This window comes from Cataglyphis hispanica, chromosome 4 (genome assembly GCF_021464435.1).
Source record: "Cataglyphis hispanica isolate Lineage 1 chromosome 4, ULB_Chis1_1.0, whole genome shotgun sequence".
Lineage (NCBI taxonomy): Eukaryota > Metazoa > Arthropoda > Insecta > Hymenoptera > Formicidae > Cataglyphis > Cataglyphis hispanica.
The window spans coordinates 3,455,487-3,481,153 of record NC_065957.1 but is presented as its reverse complement, the minus strand read 5'-3'; the positions used below and the strand labels follow the sequence as shown (position 1 = coordinate 3,481,153).

At 32.4% G+C, this 25,667-nt stretch overlaps 6 protein-coding genes across 10 annotated transcripts; 3 read left to right on the top strand and 3 right to left on the bottom strand.

Annotated features, from left to right (window-relative positions):
- Nucleotides 1-189: 189 nt before the first annotated feature.
- Nucleotides 190-5,284, bottom strand: LOC126849333 (uncharacterized). Its single transcript, XM_050591062.1, has 5 exons — nucleotides 5,122-5,284; nucleotides 2,454-3,971; nucleotides 2,126-2,360; nucleotides 1,397-2,026; nucleotides 190-1,079 (listed from the first exon to the last, which is right to left on the bottom strand). Exons 1-5 carry the CDS (start codon nucleotides 5,200-5,202, stop codon nucleotides 289-291), a joined length of 3,255 nt encoding a protein of 1,084 aa, XP_050447019.1. The 5' UTR covers nucleotides 5,203-5,284; the 3' UTR covers nucleotides 190-288.
- Nucleotides 5,285-5,836: 552 nt separating this feature from the next.
- Nucleotides 5,837-8,973, top strand: LOC126849334 (uncharacterized). The gene is made up of 3 exons (XM_050591063.1): nucleotides 5,837-6,123; nucleotides 6,600-6,701; nucleotides 7,039-8,973. The coding sequence occupies exons 1-3, from the start codon at nucleotides 5,980-5,982 to the stop codon at nucleotides 7,375-7,377; spliced, it is 585 nt and encodes a 194-aa protein (XP_050447020.1). The 5' UTR covers nucleotides 5,837-5,979; the 3' UTR covers nucleotides 7,378-8,973.
- Nucleotides 8,974-9,408: 435 nt separating this feature from the next.
- LOC126849054 (uncharacterized protein F58A4.6) lies at nucleotides 9,409-11,266 on the top strand. Of its 3 annotated transcripts, none has more exons than XM_050590527.1 (4): nucleotides 9,409-9,648; nucleotides 10,221-10,518; nucleotides 10,648-10,762; nucleotides 10,845-11,266. In XM_050590527.1, the coding sequence occupies exons 1-4, from the start codon at nucleotides 9,600-9,602 to the stop codon at nucleotides 11,139-11,141; spliced, it is 759 nt and encodes a 252-aa protein (XP_050446484.1). In that variant the 5' UTR covers nucleotides 9,409-9,599; the 3' UTR covers nucleotides 11,142-11,266. The 3 variants fall into 3 exon arrangements, with proteins under 3 accessions (XP_050446484.1, XP_050446485.1, XP_050446483.1); XM_050590528.1 differs by lacking the exon at nucleotides 9,409-9,648 and adding an exon at nucleotides 9,655-9,878; XM_050590526.1 differs by lacking the exon at nucleotides 9,409-9,648 and having other exon boundaries at nucleotides 9,655-10,518.
- A 56-nt stretch (nucleotides 11,267-11,322) lies between these two features.
- Nucleotides 11,323-14,225, bottom strand: LOC126849052 (bleomycin hydrolase). The gene is made up of 4 exons (XM_050590522.1): nucleotides 13,982-14,225; nucleotides 13,270-13,580; nucleotides 12,365-13,192; nucleotides 11,323-12,295 (listed from the first exon to the last, which is right to left on the bottom strand). The coding sequence occupies exons 1-4, from the start codon at nucleotides 13,989-13,991 to the stop codon at nucleotides 12,080-12,082; spliced, it is 1,365 nt and encodes a 454-aa protein (XP_050446479.1). The 5' UTR covers nucleotides 13,992-14,225; the 3' UTR covers nucleotides 11,323-12,079.
- A 757-nt stretch (nucleotides 14,226-14,982) lies between these two features.
- On the bottom strand, nucleotides 14,983-17,180 carry LOC126849053 (polymerase delta-interacting protein 2). 2 transcript variants are annotated; one of them, XM_050590523.1, is made up of 6 exons: nucleotides 16,820-17,180; nucleotides 16,273-16,428; nucleotides 16,073-16,196; nucleotides 15,656-15,997; nucleotides 15,367-15,572; nucleotides 14,983-15,284 (listed from the first exon to the last, which is right to left on the bottom strand). In XM_050590523.1, exons 1-6 carry the CDS (start codon nucleotides 16,909-16,911, stop codon nucleotides 15,176-15,178), a joined length of 1,029 nt encoding a protein of 342 aa, XP_050446480.1. In that variant the 5' UTR covers nucleotides 16,912-17,180; the 3' UTR covers nucleotides 14,983-15,175. The 2 variants fall into 2 exon arrangements, with proteins under 2 accessions (XP_050446480.1, XP_050446482.1); XM_050590525.1 differs by having other exon boundaries at nucleotides 16,073-16,172; nucleotides 16,820-17,169.
- A 506-nt stretch (nucleotides 17,181-17,686) lies between these two features.
- On the top strand, nucleotides 17,687-25,632 carry LOC126849041 (sister chromatid cohesion protein PDS5 homolog B). Of its 2 annotated transcripts, XM_050590498.1 has the most exons (17): nucleotides 17,687-18,027; nucleotides 18,958-19,112; nucleotides 19,198-19,392; nucleotides 19,527-19,717; nucleotides 19,801-20,008; nucleotides 20,089-20,595; nucleotides 20,683-20,981; nucleotides 21,074-21,416; nucleotides 21,530-21,634; nucleotides 22,185-22,604; nucleotides 22,689-23,051; nucleotides 23,157-23,388; nucleotides 23,489-23,736; nucleotides 23,824-24,120; nucleotides 24,317-24,352; nucleotides 24,459-24,509; nucleotides 24,603-25,632. In XM_050590498.1, exons 2-17 carry the CDS (start codon nucleotides 19,032-19,034, stop codon nucleotides 24,657-24,659), a joined length of 3,633 nt encoding a protein of 1,210 aa, XP_050446455.1. In that variant the 5' UTR covers nucleotides 17,687-18,027; nucleotides 18,958-19,031; the 3' UTR covers nucleotides 24,660-25,632. The 2 variants fall into 2 exon arrangements, with proteins under 2 accessions (XP_050446455.1, XP_050446456.1); XM_050590499.1 differs by lacking the exon at nucleotides 24,317-24,352 and having other exon boundaries at nucleotides 17,688-18,027.
- Nucleotides 25,633-25,667: the final 35 nt, after the last annotated feature.

Here is a 25,667-nt window from a genome sequence, read left to right as displayed (position 1 = left end):
TATTAAAATATTCAGATCAAGTAATTATTTAATCAATAAACAATTCGATAAACACTTTTTGTTTCGAACGTAATTACTTCTTTAAGAATATGAATCTCATTACGGTCTTTAATATTTTTTTGTCTTTGATCGAATAAATTGGACGGAAAGTTCGACAAACGCAGCATGGCGAATAGTAATAATATACACTTGATATCAATCATTTATATAATAACATAATATGCTCTATATATAATATTATTAGCAAAAGTGATGCGTAATTTTAAATCGATAGATTCCAATCTTGTATCATTTTTGCGTTGTCGCATTGATCGATTTTGCACCTCTGCTGGATATCTTCACAATCTGATTCTGATGAAGCGGTGTCAATTGATGCATCGATGTCCTTTCAGTCAATTTTCTATTGAGTTTCTTCGCCAGCCTCGTCCTCAACCTGTAAATTTGTTCCTGTTTCTTGCGATGTTTCTGACTTGCATCTTCAATTCTGTTCCCACTAAGAGGTCTCTTCAACAAGTATTCTGCTAGCCTTTCGGAGCTTTCATCCTTGGCATGAAATAGTTTGGTGGCTAATAGATTGTATAGCTTCTTGCTTGCGATTCGATGTCGCGATGCTTTTGACCTGAAAACATCGGCGTGCGACATTGCGGCGCTGATCGCTCGCATCTTTGCCAATCGTTTCATCTGGCGCTGATGATGAGGATCCCGAATCTCGCATACGCCTCGTGTCTGAGTGTGCTCGAATTTCATATTGACTGTCGGCACGTCCGACTTCGAGCAATCATTCTGCCTTTCTTCGCACGACGAACTCTCTACATTTGAGACACATGACGTCATACATTCTGCGCTTTCTTCTTCCTTGGAAATGCAATCGCAACTCTTATCAATTTCCGTGTCACATTCCGAAGAGATCTCCGGAGAGTCCTCCTTACAACGCACTTTGGAACACTTGACGGTGTGATTCTCTGCTTTGTCAGAGATATCTTTGAGAGCACTATCTTCTCCATCGCAATCCCCTGCCTCGGAGACGCAGTTTGTTTCACAGGATATCTCGATGCTTTCACTTTTGGATCTGCATCCTTCTAAACAAGATAGTTTTGTGCAATTATCGCTTGCATTAGGTTTTATAATATTAGAAAAATATTCAAATTTCTTTTTTATATAGTTATGTTTCAAATATGTTAATATGCACTCACACATGTATACATATGTATGTGTATATGTGAGTAAATGTATAACTTGATAAAAAATATTTTTGGATCAAAATATCATTGGAATAAAAATATCAAAAATAAGAAATTGCAATCCTTTTTTTTACAATAACGATATACATATATGACAGATAATATAAGAATTTATTTCATATTATTGTTACGAGCTAAAATGCTATTTTATTTACCTTTTGTAACTGGTGTTTCATTCAATTCCATCGTCGAACTTGTTGTCATCTCGGTCATGGCAAAGTCCTGATCAGTCGTTAACGACTCAGGAGATGTTGTTTGAATAAGTTTAAAAGTAGAATCCTGCGTTGTCGTCTCGTCGCTAATTTCTTCCGAACTTTGCTCACTGGAGCATTCATTAGACTCACAAAATCTCGTCGAAGTAGATGTTGTAGCAGATGTTGAAGTCGGTGTAATTTCGTAGTCGTCATGTAAATTATTAATATTTATCATCTTTGAACGCTCTAGTTCCATTTCTATATTGACAATTGGCAGCTCTGTGGTTGCTGATATCGTAGTAATCAATGTGGATAATGTAGAAGTGGTTGTTGTGGGTAATGTTGTGGTAATTGTTGTAGGCACTATTGTAGTAATAGGCGATGTTGTACTTGTTGTAGGTGATGTTGTAGTTGTCGTAGGTAATACTGTAGTTGTCATAGGCGATACTGTAGTTGTCGTAGGTGATACTATAGTTGTAGGTGATACTGTAGTTGTCGTAGGTGATACTGTAGTTGTCGTAGGTAATACTGTAGTTGTTGTAGATGATACTGTAGTTGTCACAGGTAACACTGTAGTTGTCGGAAGTGATACTGTAGTTGTCGGAAGTGATACTGTAGTTGTCGTAGGTGATACTGTAGTTGTCGTAGGTGATACTGTAGTTGTCCTAGGTGGCATTATAGTTGTAGGACTCATTGCGGCCGTAGTCTCTTCTTGAAACGTTGATATTTTATTCATTATCGTCGTTGTCGAAATAGGCTCGATATATTCAGTTGTTCTCAGCGTAGTCATTGTGTTTATAAACTTCGTACTTTCTTCCGAAGATGTTTCGGACTCTGTTAAAACTTCAGTGGATTCCGTAGATTCGTTAGATATTTCATCGGATTCCGCGATTTCTTCAGATTCAGAACTCTCTATACTTTCGCTCTCGTCAACGTCAATTATACTAGGTTGAGTCGTGGTTTTGCTGATTGTCATCAGTTTAGTTTTCTTCTTTTCCATCTCGGTATTCCATATAGTGCTTATGTTTGGCAACTGCATGGAAAAACGCTTTTTTGCTATTTTGAAGGGAATATCCACCGAACGTCTCACCGATGTCTCTTGTGTCAAGTTTAAGGGAATCACGCACATATCGCTCAATTTAAAGAAATCCTTAATAAGTTCTTTGATTTCAGAACTCACATATTTGCAATTTAAAATTGATTGCAAACCTATCCGCAGACAAGCTCGAGGAGAGTAGCAGAGAATCTCAACGGGGACATCTTTCATATTCCACAGATTTTTTCTAATGTTGTCGATCTTCTGCATCATTTTGTCGAAGTACGGTACTTGACGTAGATTTTCGTAAGCGTCAAACAGCTCTAACAGCTCATCGAGACTTTCAATCATGCGATAGCTGCGCCAGAATCCCGCATGCATTCGCAGAGATATCGCGATGCTCTTGGCAAAATCAATATCCTTTAGTTGTCCAGTGATCTCCATTACCAGCTGAGCCGGTGTGGCTTGCTGATACTTTTGCACCTTGAGATATTTCCCTACCACGTCAAATTCGTTTAATTTATTCACCAAGTATTCCTTAGCCTCAATGACATCGTTGTCGAGTAAATCGTCGGGCAATACAAGATCAAAGAGATACTTGATGTGAATTGTTCGGTTCTCGTAGACATTACCAAGTAGATTAATATTCTCGTTAATCATACCAACGTCATCAATACGTTTCCTGATAAGGAACGCGTGTCTCTTCAAATCATCGTTCAGAGATCTTTCGGCGTACATACCGATGTAATATTTGAGGAAGGAATTCACAGTGCGAAATTTCTTTAGCACTGTTGTCGGCAACATCGGAATTTTAGTAGTCTGTGTGATATTGTGAAAAGATTGCACAAGCTCTCTCTCGGCGAGACGAATGTTATCATCAAAATGATCGTACCTCACATTATAAAGAAGTCCAGATAATAGATCAGGCGTGATCATCAGCACTTCCCTTTGTAGGAGCTTTAATAACGCCGCTAAGGAAAATCCTCTAAGATAATGCCTCGATATCTTGGACAAACGATACGCTAAGTACGTAACGTTCAAAGCAGGCGTGGTGAGGTTGTCAGGATGTGGAAGATCATGTTGCTTCCTGATCGTACGACATATGTTAGCGCTACTCTTCAGACAGGGTTTTGCATAAATGTAAATTATGGCGCAGATCTTTGACGGTCTTGTGTCTGGATTTTTCAGAACAGCGGGGACCAGGTTGAATATGTCATATCGTCGCTCGAAGATCTCTAGATAGATTTTATGTAATGCCTCCACTTCCTTTATACTGAAGTCATCGTAATAGATGTACAGAAGATTGCCGAAGGTGTCAAGAATTCGCGCTCGCAGAAGTGCACCAAAATACAGCAAGCGCTCCGTGCCCTCTTGTAACGTATAATTCGCTTTTGGCGCGACAAGATTCAATTGCTCGAGAAGATCACGGTTCGTTAAGATTATGTTGCTGTTCAGTTTCGTTGGTATTATGTCGTGTCTATGATCTTCATAGTTGATCGCCTAGAGAAATTGTTGAGAAATAAATTTCTATCCTGAAACACTCAGAGAGATTGTCGAAGCTGCCTCTCTCCTTTTTTTTACGCTTTAACATACTTTTTATAAACTAAATTAATTTATTAATATAATTAAATAAATTAAAATTATGTTAACTATTATTTAATAATACTTTTTTTTAATGTATATATCTTACTTTTTGTTTTTATTTTGTATTTTATTTTTATTTATATATATAAATGCACATATTTTTTATTTTATTACATATAGAAATAAATTTATATTGCATACGGAAATATTGTATACAGAGATTAAAATAAGAATAAAAATTTTTTACTCATATTCAAAAAAAGATTTTAGGATTGAGAGCCCGCTTAAAAAATCGAATTTAGTCAGTATTTCATTTAACTATACTAAATTAATTATGCGAAAACTATATTGCCGCTGACAGTATAATCAGCTAGTAATGTTATCAATTCATTTCTTAAAAATTCCATGGTCATCCGTGATTTCTTTTATTTTCTCGATTTATTATTGCGAGAGTCACGAAAAATTTAATGACTTATATCAAGCACTGTTCTCATTGTTAATCCGTTCGATAACAGGTCGGCAATACTGAAACGGCAACGCGAATATTAGTATAATACTATTATTCATTTTGAATTTGATGTATTATTGACAATTGATGTTTTTAATTTGACAGATAATAACCCACAATAAATCTTGAAAAATAAGTAAACGTAATTCTTTGTTTTTTCTCATCAAGCTGTAACTCTAGATTTTATTACAATTGTTTATAACACTTGAAATGATTCGTTTTAAATATTAAAATACAATATATTATATTAAATACAATATATTAAATACAATATTACACACAATATGTTAATATATATTAAAAGCTTCTAATTATTAAAATGTATTTATTTTTATTAACGACTAATCAATATAATTTTTTTTTAATTTAAATATTTAAAAAATTATAATTCTTTACATTCATATACAAGTAATTAAAATAATAATAATTAAAATATATTAAACATCGCCCTTTATTATTATTTCCGGCCATTATCTTTCTGTCTCTTTCTCCTTCTTCCTCTCTTTTTTTTCTTTAATTTTCCACTTGTTTTGATAAAGTCAGACATCCCTATCTCACCTGCACGGATAACACAAGCAGCATGGTCCAAGTGCATCCGATTCCCTGTATTACAAAATGAGATGATATTGTCAATGCCATAATTCACGTAAGTCACTCGCGAGACGATGCAGTTCATTCCGACAACAATGCAAACCGATCAAGCTGTCGCGTAGCTTATATAAGGTGCACATGAATGTCTTTACGATATGCACGTGGGTGAGGATGTGTGTAACAGCGTTGTGTGGACTAGTACCGATGGGATTGAAATTAATTATATGAGCACGTTATCGCGACGATATGTTGCGCCATCCTGAGAACTCGAGTTCCACTCATACTTATCTCACCATCTAATGTTTTTTTCTCATAACCCATATAATAATATAAATTAATGTAATAATATAAGTTGCTTTTATAAAATTAATTGCATATATCTAACTTTTCAATTTATAACCCAATACTATTTGTTATCATTTGCTACTATAGTTATAAAGTTTTTCAAAATTTGGAAGCTTCTGAAAACATTTTTACTTATATAATTCAATTTTTCTATTTTTTAATTCAGCTTATTGTCTTAAAAATTAATATATAATTAAAATTAACTTAAATCATTTTAATAAGGTGAAAAATATCACAGCTTATAAAAATAAGTGTTCCGCGTATAAGCTTTATCTAAAATTCTGCTCACCTCGACGATCGGTCGAGCTTGCGCAGTTTCTATCCTAATATGGATTCCCCGAGTAATGCATGTCTCATGCTAAGGGTGCAGCAATTTTAACGGAATTTCGCGTCCGAGAGTACTCGCGAACGATCGTTCGCCTCGTCATCGACGATTACAGCTGGATATAACCCATTGTCATATAGCTAGAACTTAGTATAATGTCTGAAGACTATCAGCTTGCTTGTGCGAGGGCAGAATTATTGGGCTTGTCGAAGCCGACCGAGGAGGAGTGGAGACAGACACAGGCGGAGGCGGCGCAGAACGAAAATCGTTGCGACGATGACGACGACAGTGCATTACAGGTAATCGCATTTTATTTAACTTTATTTTTATAGTCGTGAATTATAAAAATTTATAAATCATAAGCTGAGAACATATCGAGAAGAGGCGCAGAAAATTTTTATCGACTAATCGACATTCATCGACAATTATATTAATGTATTTTTTTATTAATTATGAATTAAAATTTGAGATTGAACATCGCATCAAATAAATAAATAAACACGCAAATGTCAAAAACGATTCAAATAATACACATTTTGCGTGCAGTGCAATTCTTTTGTCATCCACCTCTTTACGTATCTATGAAAGCCTAATGCACTTATGTCAATATCATGTTCGCGATAGACATTACGCGGCAGAATCTGATTCTGTCCGTCGCGTCCACGTGCAAGCCAGATTGTCGGGAATAAATCGCTGACGTCGAATCACGAGTTCATTAACGCCTTGCGTTTACGTGTCACAGTATAATTCCTCTTACAACAATTTTTATCTCTAGGATTTGGATTACGCGGACGAGAAAGCCAGACGCATCGGCGGCGGGCTGGACGAGCTGAACAGCATTTTGAGCAACACGCAGAAGAAGCTCAATAGATTCAAGGTGACTTGGGATAATTAATTGTTGAGCGGGCCCGCGCGCTCATTTCGCTCATGTTCGTTCCAATTAATTATTATTTTGTCATAACGATAGCGTGGAATTTTTACGACCGATATGATGGAATGCTTTATATCCTTACCCGGTCGCAAATTGATAACGTTTTTTTTCTTGTTACACTTTGATTTTATCGACCAGCTAAACAAATTATTTCAGGCAGAAATCGTAATAATGTAACTTTTGATGCATACTGATAACTTATAACTAATCGATATTACACATTTACGCATTTACGCAGATCATGTAAAAAAAAACTCTTACCTGAAATATAAAAATTCTATAGACAGTTTGCGGCAGTCTAGGATCGTTGCTCAAAGTGAAGGTGGGCTCTCGCAGTGGTACGCCACATCACAAGCCCGAGGAACCGAATCCCGATGGCAATCAGGAAGTCCAAAAGGAACCGGGACCCGCAGCAGATGAAGTGATGATGGTGGAAACGTCAGATGATACGAATGCTGCGAACGATCCTGCAAACAGCGGCGTCCATCCAAAACAAATTGATCTTGATCGAAAAATGGTGTCTCACCTGGATAAACTGGATACTCTAATCACGAAGGCTGAAAATGCACAATATAGTATGCAACATCAGACGAAACAAATGCGGAAGTTCCTGAAGAAGTAATCGGATCTTCCGAAAAATCGCTACTGTGCATCGATTTACAATTAACGAAATAAATTAACGGACCTCGGCTGGATGATAAATTCGTATAAGCTATTATTATTAATTAAATTTAAATTCGTATCTTCCATTTTAAATATATAAAAAATTCGTATAAAAATATATTTTACAAATGAGTTAATAATCGCATAATAATTGCATAAATGCATAAATTTTAAAGTTTTTCAGGGAAGAATATGCAATCTTATAAGAAAAGATAATAAGCAGTAAGCGTCCAGCATATATATGTAAGAATTCGTATAGATTTACGATTGTTAAATTGCGTGTATAAAGTTCAATTGTTGCATCATATATTGATATTTTTCTCGTGATATATTTTTGATCTTGTGATTGTTATTGATTCTTTCATATATTGCGCGACATTTTTTTTGTCGCTGAAAGCCCAATATATTGTTACGATAATACATATATTATGAAATGTATATACACACGAATATTGTTGATAAATTTAGTATTGTTATGTAGACACGAATGTATTTCTGGCAATCAAGGCTTTGCGCTTACATCTTTGACAATATCGACATATCAGGTGTGAAAAAATGCATGTTGGCAAATCGTGCCGATGATAAACTTTCCTACTACAAATAATGTGATATTGTTTTACATCGATTTAGAGATATTATAATCTTCTAGAAACCGTACATATATATTTTATCATCAAATATATATAGTTTACGCTCTATTTTTCTAAATCTAAGTTCTAAACGCCGCGTAATAATAAGTGAACAGCAGATACATTTTATTATTGAATAGTTTTGTCTTATTCTGTTTATGTTTTTAAGTTCTTAGCGACCTATAATATACATATACACATACTGACATACATGTGTATATATGTATGTATGTATATATGTATACGTATGATGTATGTATGTATGTACGATTGTGGCTATTTGTAAGGATAAAACATATTCGCCGTTTCTCATTGCATTACAATTCAAAACAATAAATTATATTAAGTGCCTTGCTTTCGATTATTTCTTATAAGACACAGTAATCGCGATTAGAAATATTTGTAAGCCTTTTTGGATGAAATCATTAGATCTTTTCTTATTTTCGAATAAAACGCAAAATTTCTTTTTACAAAAATTTTAATAAAATTTGAATTTATTTTATATTTTTAAAAATAAACACAGACACAGACCATTCACATGACGATAATCATTGAATTTACTATAAGAAATACATTCTACGCAATATATTACTCTCAAATAATATTAATCCACGGAGGATTAAGCTTCTCATATATGGCACGTTTCAAAATTCTTCCATTCTATATATATGTACACAAAAAATAACATCCCAGCACAGAACATTGCCGCAATGTTGCTGCAATTCTCTGCGCTGTATAGGATAATCTGCTATACATATATAAAAAAATAATGTATATTATTCAAATATAACGGCATTACTAATATAAACGACGTTTTTAGTCGTACAAGCAATATTTTACAACTAATATATATATCCGACTTTAAGCAAAGTGCGCGCGCGCGCAGCATGTATACACACATATATACATAAATATAAACACACATATTGTATCGCAAATATAATAGCGTAATTATCGTCTATACTGTTGCTGTTTATGATGTAATTTATTCTCGAAGATATATTTGTGTAACATATTACTTTGTAATTAAATTCTTAATGTTATTATCGAGATAAATTTTGTCTTACTGACTTGATTTGATATACATATATTAATTAAATTTGCATGCTAAAACGTTGTAGAAAAGAACCTTGAACTAAATTTTTATCTAAAATCGTATCTTTAATATTTTTCTGGAATAACGCCGATATCGGGAACTCATAAGCGGGGAGCACACACTTTTGCATAAGCGCATAACAATAAGCATAAGGAAATTGATTGGTTCATTTTCTTATGCATACATTTGTGGACCAATCAATTTCTTTATGTTTATGGTTATGCGCTTATGCAAAAGTGTGCGCTCCCCGCTATAGTCTCCTTTAAATAGACTCTTTAAATAGAATGCAAACGTCGTTTCACAATATACATATAGATAATACGATTGATAAATAATGGAGATGCAAAAAACGCGCGAAAATGTTTTACCTTTCGTCGAGGTTATTATTGTCGACGAAATGTTTATTGATTTATCAATCGCGCGGCGTTGAATCTGTTTTAAATCTACTTTCAACACATGTGTAAATTTTTCGTTCCGGAAAAAATCGTGCCGAGTGCAGCCACACGTAAGATATGATAACTAACGCGATAACGGACTAGGGAAATTTATATCGATTTCAGTTGCATTAGATACTTCATATATAACAGCCTTTAATATGCATTAATTCAGTATGTGCAGTATAGTAAGGGCGATCAAATTCGCTGTTAGCGTTTACGTTCGTTCGCAGATGATTGTCAAATCTCAGACTGAATGCATGTCATTTCTTATATCATCTGTGTGATGCATATGTCATGCGTACATATCACATTAAACGATATTATAACCTTATTCCACAAATCGATTCGAGTAATCGTCAATGGAATACAAACACTGGGATTCACATTTATTTATAAAGTCCAGTTTTGTTAGATAAATTTTGGTCTTAACAATTTCCAATAAAATTAATCAAAAATCTAGATAGAGAACTATCATTTGAATAAATTCAATCAATAAATTTTAACGTCATAATGAAGGTACCGAGTGTGATAACACTGCAAAATATAGAGTTACATAAATTAAGACGGGAAATGGATGTTCATCTACGATTGATTATATATAGGAATAATATGATTTTCAACGATATCATTGTCAGATTAGAAGAAGTATTTAAATACGATATCGGTGAACGATGCAAAGGACCTGCAGGGGATAACGTTAAAAATACATATAAAAATGTAGCAAAGCCAGTTTGTCTATGTACAAAGGGACTCAATTCTTATCTCGTCTCAGCTTACACTGTAACATTGTCAAAATCATTTGTTTATCGTAAAAGTGCTATAAAAGTGTTGAAAACGTTTCTGTGGACTTGTGATAACTTGGCATTTGATGAAGGATATTTACAGATAATATTTATAAGATTGCGAATGCCAAAAAAACAATTTTTAGATTACAAATGGCAAGTTTCATTAGTGATCTTATAATAAATTTAAATTAACTTATTATTACCTTATTAAATTTAAATAAACTTATTAAAATTTAAATTGTATGATAAGCTAGTTTTTTTTTTACATATTTATTTTCTTAGGAACAAGAGATTAATGCAAATGGTTTTGGAAAAGCAAGAAGCTGATTGTGCTATGTCTTGGTTGTCTACATTGGGAGGAGCATTTTCTGCATTGGGGGAAGAATTTGAACATTGTGTAAGTTGTAGCTGAGTTTTTCGTTTTGTCGAGTTACATAGTTACTATACTACAATTAATCTATAATATTTTTTTTGTGTAGGCTAAAATGGCAGGAAAAATTTCAGTGAGACAATTTGAATTAGCATTGCGCCTTGATAATCCTCTCCTTGTTGCTCGTTGTAGATTATATTCTGCTTTAAGCTTAATTCAACGTGGTTGCTTCACTACTCCAAAATACATGATACAGAGAATTTACAAATTTGCACTCAGAGAGAAGGATGTGCGTCTGCAAAATATGTGTCTGGGTGTATGGGCCAAATTGCGACATAATTATAAACAATACAAACAAAAGAAATCTGTATCATTTAAAACTTTGCATATACCCTCAAAAGTATAGGAAATTTGAACTTTGTATATATGTTTTTAAATGATGTTAATATATTATTTTAAAAACACACAATTCTATAATTTATTGAACAGTTTCTTCTTAATAATAAATAAATAAAGAAAATAAATGTTATATATTTTTTATAATCCAAGCAAGAAATAATAGGTAGTAATAAAATTGCAAATTGATCTATTGTGCGAACATTTGCATCAATCATTGGCAAGTATTTATTATAAATTTGATATATCTATTTATACATACACGTGCATATATATTTATAATTCTTCTATTGCTTTATGTTGTAATATATGCATGTAATTTGAAAATTAACATATACAGAGATACAAATGCCTCTATACATCATACATTACTACACTTACTTAGATAACGAAAATTCTTCAACTTGTAAGTATGTAATATAATATATAAAATTGTTTGCAGTTTAAATATATATTCCTGGTTTTGAAAGGTTGATGTTGTTTATAGCATTAAAAAACAAATCAGTATTTATAATGGATTCCATTCAAAATTGATATATTATTGCCTATTAAGATTAAATATGCGATACATTGCAATTAATATACTTTAGCAAATATTACACAAATGATCAGAAACTCCAGTTTTATGCACGTGTAAAGAAAAAATGATCATTTATAATTTATAATTTCAAATATGGTAACTCATACATTCAGTCTTGATAATTGAACTAAACATTGCCTTCATATACTATAATAAAGAAGAGATAGAAAAAGAATGACTTAAAATGAATATAAATGACAAAGCCACTTATCAATACTACTACATTCTCTTGTAAGGTATAAAATATCTATATTTTGTACACTCGCTGTATCGAATTTTTATTAAATATTTCATTTTTCATATTATGCCTCAAATCTTTCATCTGTAAATTAGAATAGCTTGCCATTTTAATTAAATCTACTTTAACATCAATGAGCGAGTGTGCCCATAGGATCCCAGGCGGGTAAAACGATAGGTTCCTGATTGAATACAGCAAGCACGTCCTCAGGTACGTATTTTTTGTCTACGACCGCCTCAAAGACGAATTCGCCGAACCATTCAGGGGAAACAACCTGATAACCTTTTTGTCCATGATCTTCACCCCAAGAATTTTCTATCCGAAATTTCTTTATCTTACCATCTCCCTAAAAGATTCCCATGTTAGATAATCTATAATAAAAATTATTATCTGAATTATTTGCTAAAATACTTACGTCTATTGAAACAGCTGTAAAAGCCATTGCATGCACCATCATGGAATCTCCATAAAGCAGTCTATCAGCCTTAGAAAGTCCAAGATGAATGTCTGTGCCAAACATCAGTTCAAAGTTATAAGTTTTTAAATCATGGATACCATGTTTATCTATTAATCTTTTGTTAACATCGCAACCGAACCAAACAGGCTCGTTATTTTTAATACTTTCCGCACACAATTTCATCAGCAATTCCACTGGTTGATTATTGTAGCGAGTAGTTTTTCCACCTACAACGTTTCCCAAGCAATCCACAGTATAAAGTTTCCCATAAGGATTACCTGGTCGGGGATCGGTTACTAAGCATATTTTATCGTCCACGTTATAATGTGGTTTCACATAAATCTCATAAAACTCCAATGGTGCAATGGGTCCTACACAAACATAATTCTTTGATTTATCGTAGTACTCCCAAGTAATTTTCTCAGAGGGTATACCCAGACAAATGCCGATTATTCGATAAATCACCGTCATCTGCTCGCTTATCCGCGTTTTCAATTCCTCATCAGAAGCACCATTCTCAATCATGTTTCGCAGAGCTTTAGCATACTCTCTTAATTTACTCTTCAACAAACTATTCATGCGAACGCTGCCTTCGCAACTGTATGATTCTGGGAAACATGTTTTCGGTACAACACCATATCTAGTTATCAGGTTTACAATCATATCCCATTGGCCGCCATCAGAAGTCGGATCAGTCAATAAAAAATTAACTAAACGACCTTCAACCGGTTCGCCACGTTTTGCAGTGTTCACGATATTATGCAAAAAATAATTGCAACGTTCTACCTATAGAAAAAATATTGTTGCATGTAATAATTGAATATATGTAATAACATATATGTAATAATAAAACATATACGTACTTTATCCCAGAAAAATAAGTAAGCCTGGCTAAATTCAAACTCATCTAAATTATATTCTTTCATCATGCTAGTCCTCATGACATTTAAGATAGCAAATAACCAGCATCTTCCAGAATTTTTCTGGTTAGTTACAGGTTTGCCTTCAGTCTCGATCTTATGACTGAAAACATGACTAGTCTCCTCTAAGATTTTTCTCGAAGAACAGGCTTCAATAGGATTCATTTTCGTGCAGACATTTTGCGCCAACACATTACGGTCATTGGCATAAAACTTTGCACGCAGATGATTAAGAACTTCGTGAGTTAGAGGACCTATTCAAAGAAAAGAAAAATGTTCAGTGTTAATTCTACATGATTTAGCTATATGGAATTTTGGATCATTGTAATTGAGAATTATGACGAATGAAAAAAATCTTTATCATATCTTTATCATGACCTTGAAAAGATTTATTACGCGAAGCTACTGTAAATATTTGCGCGATCCTATAATGGCTAATGAATATGTTGATTTTAAAATTATTAATAATGCCAGAGGGGTGTGGCTTGTTTCGGAGCAAAAAATCGGGCAAATTCGGCAAGGTTAAGGTTGGTCAGTTACACTCTTACATATAGTTCTCACATTTAATCAAGTTTCTTTTTTTAGATAAGTATTTCATATTGCATATTTTCTATGATGAAAAATTTTCATATGTAATACGATGTATGTAACTTACAAACAACCATTGTAACGGATATAGATAAGCAATTCCAAGCAACTCAGGCGACGCCAAGAAGTTGTATGTTGTATATTGTTGTATCACGCTGCGCTAAAGCTACGTTCAAAATGCCGTTTACAGAAACGGCGCACGTCCGGCACGTCTCTTATCCCGTGATCGATAGACAAAGTAAAATCTACACGCTCTATCTCGCTCACTCTTCTTCGGGCTCTACTTCGAGGAGCACGCTTTTGACGCTATGTTATGAGCATGGCGCTCTGTCCTTGTTCAACCTTCAGTAATAACAAAGATAGAACAATGCGCGCTTTTCGAACCTCGGAGTCTAGAAGTTGATAAATCCAAATCTAAAAAGCAAGTTAATACTTGAAAATCTTGAATTATATTGTTGCCTTTTTTCTGTGGTAATTGGTTTTCTCGCTATGCTATTCATCTTCATATGAGTAATTGTCATCGTGTAGATCACATGTGCTATAAAGAATAATATTCTATATTTATTTGATATATTGTCCCAGATTTTTTAAAATTAGAGAGCTCTCCTGGACTGTTTATTTCTTGTTTTTTCTCTTCTTTCTGACTTTATACAACTTAATATATATACAAACATATTCATAGAGAGAAAATGATCATTTTTAATTAATAAAAGATTTTGAAATATAAATGTATATAATTACAAATGTGTATGTATATAATCTCTCTTTTGTGTACAATATAGTTATATTTCTTATTAATATTATTTTGCAATAGAATTTAGTTGTTTTTTTAATTTTTCAAAATAAAGGAGGATACAATAATAAAACTGTAAAACACATGTTAACGAAGTACTTTTTGTATATATAAATACTACTTTCTTATTATGTTTAAAAAGTTAATTAGATAACTTTTTAAGTCTTTTTATTTATTAATAAATTTTACTCTAAGAAATAATTAGGAAATGAATAACTAGAAGTGATGTTTCCTATCTCTTACAAGGAAGATTGTAATAGGATTTTAGAAGAAAATATGTACACTATAATTTTATTAAATCTGACTTGTGGAAACTGGTTTCAAAAATTATCACAAAATTCACACTTAGTCAAGTTTATCCATTCGCTGATTATACTTGAAACTGTAGTATCACCATCTAACAATTGTTATATGTTTAACTAGCTAGTCATCGCTTACAATTATTTAATTCTGTTTTTTTCCGAAGAATTAAATTTCTACATTAGGCGTGGATTCTTCCGCTTTTGATTCTAGAGAGAATGGTGGTATTCTACAATCAAACGCATATCCATCTTCTCTTTCCATCCTAAATGTTCCCCTACAAACAGAATTATTAAATAAATAATTAGAGATAATATATTCTCATATTAATAAAAATTAATTAGTTAATCAGTGCTTACCACATGTGACCACTTGGAGCTTGTAAACTCACATGACTGCTATATTGGAAAGCAGGTAAAGCTTTTGATAACACAGGTTCTTGACCCACTACACCTCTTCCTCTAACAGTTTCTAATGTACCTGATAGGCTAAATATTCTCCAGTGCCTTTCACGCAATTGCACACTTAATTCACCTAAGTTTTCTAGTCGGATACAATAACGCCACTATAATGCAAGAGATAGATATAAATTAATATTTATCAATTACATCTGTTCTGTATGTAAAATTTAATGTTGTTTTAACTTACCCAGTATACAGTAGTGGCCTGGCTCTCCCTGCAACCCATATAAAATGGTATAACAGTAACTCGAATATTTTCAGTTGTTTCTTTATGTACATCCGACAACTCAAGCCATGGGTGATTTTTTTTCTGCCATGCTCGAAGGGTTTCTTGTGGTACAAAACATGGTTCTTTACCCGGATGATAAATTAGAAATTTATCAAACAATTCGTGTTGCAGAGCTACTTTTTCATTTGTAGTATATGGTAATACATCTTCATGAGCAACATAATCTAATCCAGGAATAGCATATAAGCTGCGACTACTCTCATCATTGCCCAGAAAAGTTACTGCCTCTGTTTGGGCACGCTAGATATGTTAAGTAAAGATGTTACATATGTGAAAATCAATCATTACATTTTTTCAGTTTTACTATGTACTTACTATGTAAGGACAATCACGTTGATCAATTAAAACTTGATAGAATGTATGTGTTCTGCCTTTCACATCCTTGTCGTCAATATTATTAGAATTATTATTCTTTCTGTAAAAATAAACATACAGATATCTACATATATAATATTTATATAGAAAAAGCAAGTAGATATATTTTTATCCATGCAATTATAAATATTTGCACATACTCATTCTTTTTATTGGATATATCTCTGTCATATACTCTTGCCAACCATGGAAATAGAATCACGCCTCGATAACTGAAGATCCTATGGAATATCATTTGACCTGCTTCATACTGTCCTTGTAATTTTGGTGTTTCCAATTTACCAACTTCCGCCAATCTACAAAAATTGTTGTCATATTTTGGTATATAATTAAGTATTCCTTATAATATTTTTTCTTTTTATTATAATCTATAACTTATATCAATCATAAACACTACAAGCAAAGATATATATTTCATATTTTATATAAATTATATGGATTAATAGATCATAGAATATTAAATTTTTTTATCTTTTCTTTTATAATCTTACATATAAATATAAATAAATAAATAAGTGTATTGAAAAAGAAAAAGGGAGAAAAATCAGTTTATAATAATAGATATTAATATGAAATCTTACTTTGAAATAAATTTTTTATTTATGATCAGAAAAGATTACTCGAAATGCTTAACAATGTATGTAATATAAGGCAATAAAATAAATTTCATTTATCTCGTTTCGGTACCTGACATATTGCGCGTGTTGCAGGCGTGTTGCAGGCGCTTTCAGAAGCGACCGTCTCAGTTTGTGGCCAATAATATTTCGCATAAGTTCCATACTTATCAAAGATATGCTACCGATATCTGATGCGTTCGATGGATTTTATGTTGCTGGATGGAAAATTGTGAGCAACTGTGGCTGCTGTATTAACATTTCTACTGATTTATTCCAAGCATCTCGAAATATCGGAGGTTATACTGACTATACTGTTTATATATCGCTGACATGTGTGTGTATGTGCATATGCATGTGTACGCGTGTTGTGTGTACACATCTAAGAGAAATTGAATCGATTATAACGAAAGGAGAATATATCGAACAGCCATTATTATTATGCGTAGTTAAATTTAATTTTAATCAAAATTAGAATCTATTAACTTAATTAATAAAAAAATTTATGTAAAATACGTACGATAGTTATTCGCACCATATGATTTAAAAATTTTCTATTAAAATAACTTGTGAAAATACAAACACGCAATGTGATTCGCTCTGCGAGTATACATTTGACGAAGAAAACGTTTCATTGGCTAGCTTTAATTAAACGAAAATGCTATCGCGACTTGTGAAAACGTCAAAAAGCTTTTATGTCGAGATAAATCGTACAAAACAGCAGCAACTTCGCGCCATACGATCGCCGGGCGTCGACCAATAGGATTTGAGGAATCAAGTCGGACCTAGTTGCATTCGTAAATCTAATTGTTAGGTGGAATAGGATTACGATTGACCAATCAAGACAAAGAAATTTTCGGCCTCTTTTATTCTTATTGGTCAATCGGATGCTATTCTATTCTGGCGAGTATAAATTTTCGAATGCAACTTTGGTGATGTAGCGACGCATCGCATCATCGCATCGCCGTGGTCGGCAACTTCAGACGAACGAATTCGCGTCCTTTGACACGCTTAACCGCGTATTGAAACCGATTCCGCCACTGTTTCTTCGCTGACATTTTCAGTCGTTGTGACCATGCCAAGTGTTTCGAGAAAATTGCGCAAATTGTGTCGCAGACGATACGCGCGCACTTAGTAAATTAAGGAATCGAAAATTGGCGACTTGTTCGTCTGGACAGTGAACTCTCCGAAAGAAGCGATTTACTGTGCAGTGAGACCTCCTCGTCAGATATATTTGCTTTATTGATATTTTGAGTGTCACAGGCCTATGCATATCTCCAGGTAATGTTTAACCGCATTAATAATATCGCTCGTATTATTTTCCGCCGAAGCATTTTCGTTTCCCGAAACTTCTCGCGGACTTCGTTACGCGAGAATCTTGTTTACGTCGTGGCTTGTATACGTGCACGGCGAATGCACATAACCTCGAAACCAATCTAATAACTTTTCCGAGTTGGAAACACTCTGAAAAAAAAAGGAAAAATTTCTTTAACAATACTACGTCTATTAATGTATTATTATGACATTTAATATATATTTTTCTTTGGTAATACTTTCACTCGCCTATTTATAAATAAAGTGAACTTTTTTCTTCATGTCCTGTGTAAAATAAATTAAAAGCTGTATCATATATAGAGAGACTTGACGGTCTGCAAAGATTGACAGAGTATTTGCAGTTGTTATAGTGTCTAGTATTTAGATCATTATCACATCCATATCCTTGTTCTACAATATATCAAAATGCACAAATATTTTTTGCCACAATATCCTACATTTATACTATTATATTGCAAATATACTTTATGGTAATATTTATTGTTATAGTACACAAAATGTGATTTAGGATGTATTAGAAATGTGTTATATAAAAAGTTATAATATGACATATATGGAAGGTGCTGTTTAAAATATAATGTAATATTTTTGGTAGCTTTATATAAATTTATGCAAATTTTACCTTTAAATATTATGCATATGTCATATTTTCTAAAACATGATTATACTTTAGAAGTAGAATACATATGAGATGAGATATCAGTACTATTATTTAATATTAACATATAAAGGAAACAAAATCATTAAAAATATTAGTCATATTTTTCCTGTATTATAAATCTTTTTGAAATTTAAATTATATACTATGAAATATAATATAAAAATTAATTATATATAAAATAAATATTATTATAAATAAATATTATTATGTTGCAGAATTTGGACCGTGTTTTAGAATATATTAAAAATAAACTGCTTGTTACATTTAATTGGTTTATCAAGTAACCACCATGTCAGAAATAGTATATCCAGCAGGGTGTAGATCGGTTAGTGAAGATTTAGGTCCAGATGAATTAATCAGAAGACTCAAGGTATTTGCGTGACATCTTATGTTGCTATGAGTAAATATATATTATGTACAAAAATATATAACATTAAAATGTAATAACTGTATAGACACTAGCGCACACGCTACAAGCTATGGGACAAGATGAAGGAATGTACCAACAATATATTCCACTTGCACTACATTTGGCAGAAGAGCACTTTCTGATGCATCAGAGTAAAGATGTACAACTATTAATTGCTTGCTGCATTGCAGATGTTTTAAGAGTTTATGCACCAGAGGCTCCTTATAAAGATGCTGATCAGGTAAAGATATGAATTCTAATTAATAATAAAATAATGTAAAATAATTTTGTTATATTTGTATAAATTAAATTAATAAATATAAATTAAGTTGTATAAAATAATTTAACATTGCTTTTTTTAATATAACTTTTTAGGTCAAGACAATATTCTTATTTCTTATTAAGCAACTGGCAGGTTTAAAAGATCCTAAAGATCCTGCTTTTAAGAGGTATTTCTACCTACTTGAGAATTTAGCTTATGTCAAATCATTTAATATGTGCTTTGAGTTAGAGGATTGCCAAGAGATTTTTTGTGCATTATTTTCTCTCATGTTCAAAATTGTAAAGTAAGTACATCTGAAAATGAAAAAGAGAAAACAACTGTTAAAATTTTTACAAATATAATGTGGTCAATGTAATCTGTTTTTAGCGATGAACATTCTGGCAAAGTTAAAAGCTTTATGCTGGATGTTTTATGCCCACTGATTACCGAATCGGATATTGTCAGCAACGAACTTCTGGATATTATACTCATGAATATTGTAGAGCCAAACAAAACACAGAAAAAGAATGCGTATTTGCTTGCTAAAGAGCTGGTGATTAAATGTAGCGATACATTAGAACCATACATTCAAGCAGTGAGTAACGAGAAAGTGAAAGATTTTCGTCAAGAAACGAATGTACGCATTCCCGTAAACATATATTACGCGTTTTACAGTTCTTCAATCATGTCTTGATACTGGGCAAGGAGGAGAAGAGTTTGCAGATTTGCAAGAAGGTGTATGATCTGATTTACGAATTGAATCACATATGTCCGAGTGTCTTGCTGTCCGTCCTTCCACAATTAGAGTGCAAATTGAAATCCTCCTCCGAGACTGAAAGATTGGGTGCTGTGGCATTGTTAGCGAGAATGTTCTCTGAAAAGGGTTCGCAATTGGCTGTACAGCATACACAGTTATGGAGAGCATTTCTAGGACGATTTAATGATATTAGTGTATCCATTCGTATTAAATGTGTGCAGTATTCAATGCATTTCTTGCTAAATCATCCGGAATTGAGGAAGGATATTACAGATACTTTGAAGTTAAGGCAACACGACGCTGATGAAAGTGTCCGTTATGAAGTCGTAATGGCTATTGTAACAACTGCCAGACGAGACTTCGAAGTTGTGTCGGATAGTGAGGATTTGCTTGAATTTGTCAAAGAAAGAACATTGGACAAAAAAGTAAAATATTAAATCCATGAAATTGTTTAAGTTTCAAATTAAACATTACAACTTATAGCTTGAGCTTACTAATGATTATATTTTCAGTTTAAAATACGAAAAGAGGCGATGTCTGGATTAGCTATGATATACAAGAAACATTTGAATGATGCAGATGTGCCACAGGCAACAAAGAAAGCAGTTATATGGATAAAAGATAAAATATTGCATGGTTATTATATGGCAGGCATGGAAGATAGATTGTTAGTGGAGAGACTATTAAATACATGCTTAGTACCTTATCAACTACCTGCTGAGGAAAGAATGAAAAAATTGTACCATCTCCTAGGTACAATTGATGATTATGCTTCCAAAGCTTTCGTGGAACTTCAGAAGCATCAGCTTGCGTATGTGTTATACATTAATTATTTTAATTTGTATATGATCATAAAAAAAAACATTTTATATTTTGATGCAAATTGATTATGTATATATTTAGTGTGCGAAGAGCAGTAGTTGAGTGGATAGATCTCGTGAAGAAAACAGATGCTAAAAACGAATTAGTGACGAAGATTCATCAGATATCCCGCTTTTTGCCAGATCCTATGAAAGTGCAAGAGTTTCTTCAAAAATTTAGCGGTCACATGAAGAAGGATGCTAGGTTATTGCAGGAAATGGAGATAATCGTACAACCAAATGTTTCCTGTAAGGAATGTGCTGAAACGATAACTAAAGTCCTCAAAAAATTAGGACAGCCTGTAATGACTAATTTATATTACAACACGATTAAGATGCTACTTGAAAGAGTAAGCTCTGTTATGATTGATGAAGAGGCAATTAGGGTAAACATTTTATTTTCGAAAATATCTATCATATATATATATATATATATATATATATATATATATATATATATAATTTATGAAGAAAAATTTTTACAAGAAAATTTTTTTAGGTTTTGATAGGATACGTCTTAGATTGTTTGAAGGGAGGTAACGTGATAGAAGAGGTCGGCCTTAACCCAAATAATGCCGGCGAGAAAGGATTGAGATTATTAGTAGTAAGTATATATGTGTATGTATGTACACACACACACACACACACACATATATATATATATATATATACACAGGATGTAACTAAATAAACGTATGTGGACAATACTATCAAATATAGAACAACAAAATCCTAATCGAAAAGCCCTGATTTTTTTATTTGAATTTTCTTTTCGTTGTTATAATGTTCGATGTTAAAATTAACTAATCAGCATCTGTCTACAATGGAAAACAAAAAAGGTGACGCGAGTCGGAGTAGCGAGACGCCTTTCTGATGTATAGACAGCCGCTGATTAACTAACTTTAACATCGTATAACAATGAAAAGAAAGTTCAGATCAAAAAATAGTTCAGGATTTTTCGATTTGGATTGTTATTCTGTAGTATCTGATAGTATTATCCAATATATATATATATATATATATATATACATATATATATATATATATATATATTTTTTTTTTATTAAACATTTTTAATAAATTAAAATTATATTTTGTAGTTATATTTTGCAATTATATTTAATTAGAGGCCTACATTACCCAAAATATTTTAGATGCTGTCGTTTGTATTTGGCTCGCATTTCCTGCATAACGATATTTTAATGCAACTGGTCAATTTGCTCGAATTAGAGGACGAAATGGTAGCACCATTAGTTCTCTCCATCTTCACGTTTTTGGGAAAATACAAACCTTTACGCGATGTAGCACCAGATATCATGAATCTTATGGTACCGATATGCAAGAACTTCGCTGAAACGGGAACACCAAAGCAGGCAAAACAGGCCGTGAGATGTTTATTCGTTAACATGACTAACATTCACGATACGATCTTCCCCGAAATTATTGAGAGAATTAAGAACACGCTAACACCGACATCGGAATATTATCGAACGTCTATAGTTACGTTAGGTCATATAGCATATAATTTGCCGGACAAATATCAAATACAAATAAAAAATATGGTTTCCAGAAAAGTAAGTGAAAACAAAGTAACAGTAACGAATTTCTGGGCACTTTACACAATTGTTATATACGAGACACAATCTTTATTTCTGTAGATAGTTAAAGAATTACTAGTGAAGGAAAGCAGCGAGCAAACCTCTGAAATTATTGAGGGAGACTGGTGTAGAGAGGATCAATTACCTGAAGAGACACGATGCAGATTGGAAGGCTTGAAGTGCATGGCACGTTGGCTGTTAGGATTAAAGAGTGACGTGTTATCGGCGCAAAAAACGTTCAGAATGTTGAATGCCTTTATGGTAAACAAAGGAGATCTGCTGTCGCAGGGACGACTGAGCAAAGCTGAAATGAGTTGGTTACGATTGCAAGCGGGTTGTTCAATGTTGAAAATATGCGAGCAGAAGGGCGTCGGAGATCAATTTACCGCAGAACAGTTTTATAATCTTTCACAACTCATGGTGGTACGTTTGGTATAAACATATATTTTTTTTACATTTAATATAGTAATAAAAAAGTTTTGATTGTAATTAATAAAATTTATTTTATTATATTGACTTGATATATAGGATGAAGTTCCTCAAGTCAGAGAAGCCTTTGGTAATAAATTGCACAAAGGTCTTGTAAGAGGAATTCCAAATAAATGTTTGCCACTGGATTTTATGGGATATTACGCACTAGCCGGCAAAGAACAAGACAAAAGGTTAAAATGTTTATTGAAAACATATATGCAAACAGACATAAATAAAAGGAGGGATTATGTGAAGACACTTTCTTTGGGTACTGTCGAGCGAGCTATGGGTAAGAGGTTAAATAATAAGAGATAATTGAAATAAATTCTTTAGTATTGCTTTTACTATTTTATTGCTCTAAAAATTCTTGCTATTTTATAATTTTACAGGTCAATTACCCCATATTTTGCCAGATTACATGTTGGTTTTTGCGGTAGCTATTCTCGCGCATGATCCCGAATTTACGAGCCACATAATGGTCAGCCAGTTAAAAATTATTCAACAGTGTCTCTGGTTCATTTTGGAACCCCTCATCACAAAGAACGAATATTATTGTTACGGATTTTACAAAAATCTTGTGGAACGTATGAAAAGTCATAAGGACGCGCTTAACCCTGAGAACAATGCAATGAATTATGTAATTATCATATATTATTTTTGATATTCTTTTTCCCATAAAATAATTCAGCAGTAAATTAATTTTTATTTTTATACACATACATAGAAATTATGGGCCGTTTGTGATTTGGCAATGAATGTAATATACACAAAGACTACTAATTTCGATATGAAAGAGTTTCCAAGTGAGACACGAATACCCACAATGTACTTTAAACGAGTTGACGATATGGTGGCTAATACTAAAAATTATTTACCCGCGGAATTGCAAGTGAATATGACGAATCCAAAAGGAAAAGGATCATTCCACAGTACACATACACTCAATGAGAAACCACAGCGCAGAACTAAATCTAAACAACAAAAGGAAGTGGGCATTGGACCTAATGAAACAGATGCAAGGGTAAGATAATTTTTAAAACAATTTTACGATTGCTTATTTAATTTGCTTAATTTAATTCATAATTAAATATAGACATAGATCATGATAGACATTTAAATTCATTAAATGACGAGATATATATAGTAGATTACAAAAATTAATTGTGAAAAATACCACATTTAATTCTTCGAATATGTATAATTTTAATGATTTCAAGCTGCAAATTGGAGAAATGGAATGTATCGATGCACAGGTAACTTGGATATGATGTTAGAATAATGTATGCTTTTGTGAAGACTTTCTTTTAAATAATATTTAGATGTGAACATGTTTGATTGTTTAAATAAATTTATTTGCAGCCTGCCGAAGCATCAGAGACCAGGATTCAATTACCTGGCTTGGAAGAGGAAGTAAGTTGATTTTTGCCTTAAAGCGAAATTTCTTGAAAATATTGATAAAACATCTTTCAGATTATTATAGTTATTTTCTACACTTACTTTTAGATTGAAGAACCACCGGCAAAGAGGGCATTAAGGGAATCGGATAAAGTAAATAAATAATTCAGTGATTGGACTATACCCGGGGAACATTGGGATGGGGAAAGACTTAAAGAGTATGTGAGGATAAGAAAAAAAATTAAAGGATCTAAAAAATACTTTATAAATTAGAAAACAGAATATTTTGGTTATGTATAACGATTAATAAACCTAAGTCGTTCGTGTATCTTTAGAATGTAAGATATTAAGATTATGACACATTAATGTCAGGCTTACAATGCAGAAATCTCTTTGGACTTGCAACTTGTGAGTAAAGAAAAAAAAAGAAGTGGAACAAAAATATTATCAATTTTTCACAGGTAAATACGAATTCGTAAAATTGTTTCATATTGATAACAAAAAACTGAATTATATATTCATATTTCTCCTTAATTTTACGAATTACAAAATTTGAGAACTATGTGAACATGAGAAATTTTTATAAATTATAATGTATTTTTTTAATTACTGTATTTCTTGGATTGGATGCTCTTTCTTTTTTCGCATTTGGTTGTTTACTTGATATGCATTCACTTTTACATTAGGAGATAAAGATTGTTTTTTGTTTCTTTTTACTTTGCAAACATCTAATTACGACATTGTTTTGCTTGAAAAATAGTATTCTGTTTAAACAGCAAGTATATATATAAACAATATTGTCAACATTAATAAACGATTTAAGCACATACAACTCCATTTTCTGCAAAAGAAATATATCCAGATATATTAAATATATCGTCACTTTAACAACAAAAGAAAACACTATAGTTTTGTTGCATAAACATATATTAAATAAGAAGTTGTGTGTTTATTGGCTTTGTGATCCAAAGTTGTTGGTTTTTAACAAATACGATTATCGCCACATTTTAGTCGCGATTATTATAATTGATACACATTAAGTATGACCTACATGTGTAATAATGAAAAAAGGAATATTGCGAAAACTTGTGCGAAAACCTTCAACTTTTGTATTTATAAATAAACATAAAATTAAAATTATATCGATTGCAAACCATTATTGTGTAATACCTT

Bases quoted from the DNA above. Each gene is read 5' to 3' on its own strand.
- LOC126849052 (XM_050590522.1), bottom strand. The intron at 13,193-13,269 runs GTACGTATATGT...TTTTTTCTATAG, and splicing joins ACTTATTTTTCTGGGATAAA to GTAGAACGTTGCAATTATTT. The intron at 12,296-12,364 runs GTAAGTATTTTA...GGAATCTTTTAG, and splicing joins TTACAGCTGTTTCAATAGAC to GGAGATGGTAAGATAAAGAA.
- LOC126849053 (XM_050590523.1), bottom strand. From the start codon at position 16,911: ATGGAACTTATGCGAAATATTATTGGCCACAAACTGAGACGGTCGCTT. The intron at 16,197-16,272 runs GTATGTGCAAAT...TTATATATGTAG, and splicing joins ATATCCAATAAAAAGAATGA to ATATCTGTATGTTTATTTTT. The intron at 15,285-15,366 runs GTAAGCACTGAT...TTCTGTTTGTAG, and splicing joins GCTCCAAGTGGTCACATGTG to GGGAACATTTAGGATGGAAA.
- LOC126849334 (XM_050591063.1), top strand. From the start codon at position 5,980: ATGTCTGAAGACTATCAGCTTGCTTGTGCGAGGGCAGAATTATTGGGC. The intron at 6,124-6,599 runs GTAATCGCATTT...TTTTATCTCTAG, and splicing joins ACGACGACAGTGCATTACAG to GATTTGGATTACGCGGACGA. The intron at 6,702-7,038 runs GTGACTTGGGAT...AAAATTCTATAG, and splicing joins AGAAGCTCAATAGATTCAAG to ACAGTTTGCGGCAGTCTAGG.
- LOC126849041 (XM_050590498.1), top strand. From the start codon at position 19,032: ATGTCAGAAATAGTATATCCAGCAGGGTGTAGATCGGTTAGTGAAGAT. The intron at 22,605-22,688 runs GTAAGTGAAAAC...TTATTTCTGTAG, and splicing joins AAAATATGGTTTCCAGAAAA to ATAGTTAAAGAATTACTAGT. The intron at 24,353-24,458 runs GTAACTTGGATA...ATTTATTTGCAG, and splicing joins TGGAATGTATCGATGCACAG to CCTGCCGAAGCATCAGAGAC.
- LOC126849054 (XM_050590526.1), top strand. From the start codon at position 10,091: ATGAAGGTACCGAGTGTGATAACACTGCAAAATATAGAGTTACATAAA. The intron at 10,519-10,647 runs GCAAGTTTCATT...TTATTTTCTTAG, and splicing joins CAATTTTTAGATTACAAATG to GAACAAGAGATTAATGCAAA. The intron at 10,763-10,844 runs GTAAGTTGTAGC...TTTTTTGTGTAG, and splicing joins GGGAAGAATTTGAACATTGT to GCTAAAATGGCAGGAAAAAT.
- LOC126849333 (XM_050591062.1), bottom strand. From the start codon at position 5,202: ATGGCATTGACAATATCATCTCATTTTGTAATACAGGGAATCGGATGC. The intron at 2,361-2,453 runs ACTATATGGAAT...GACGTTGACGAG, and splicing joins TGCAGTTGCCAAACATAAGC to AGCGAAAGTATAGAGAGTTC. The intron at 2,027-2,125 runs GTCCTACAACTA...CGACAACTACAG, and splicing joins AGAGACTACGGCCGCAATGA to TATCACTTCCGACAACTACA.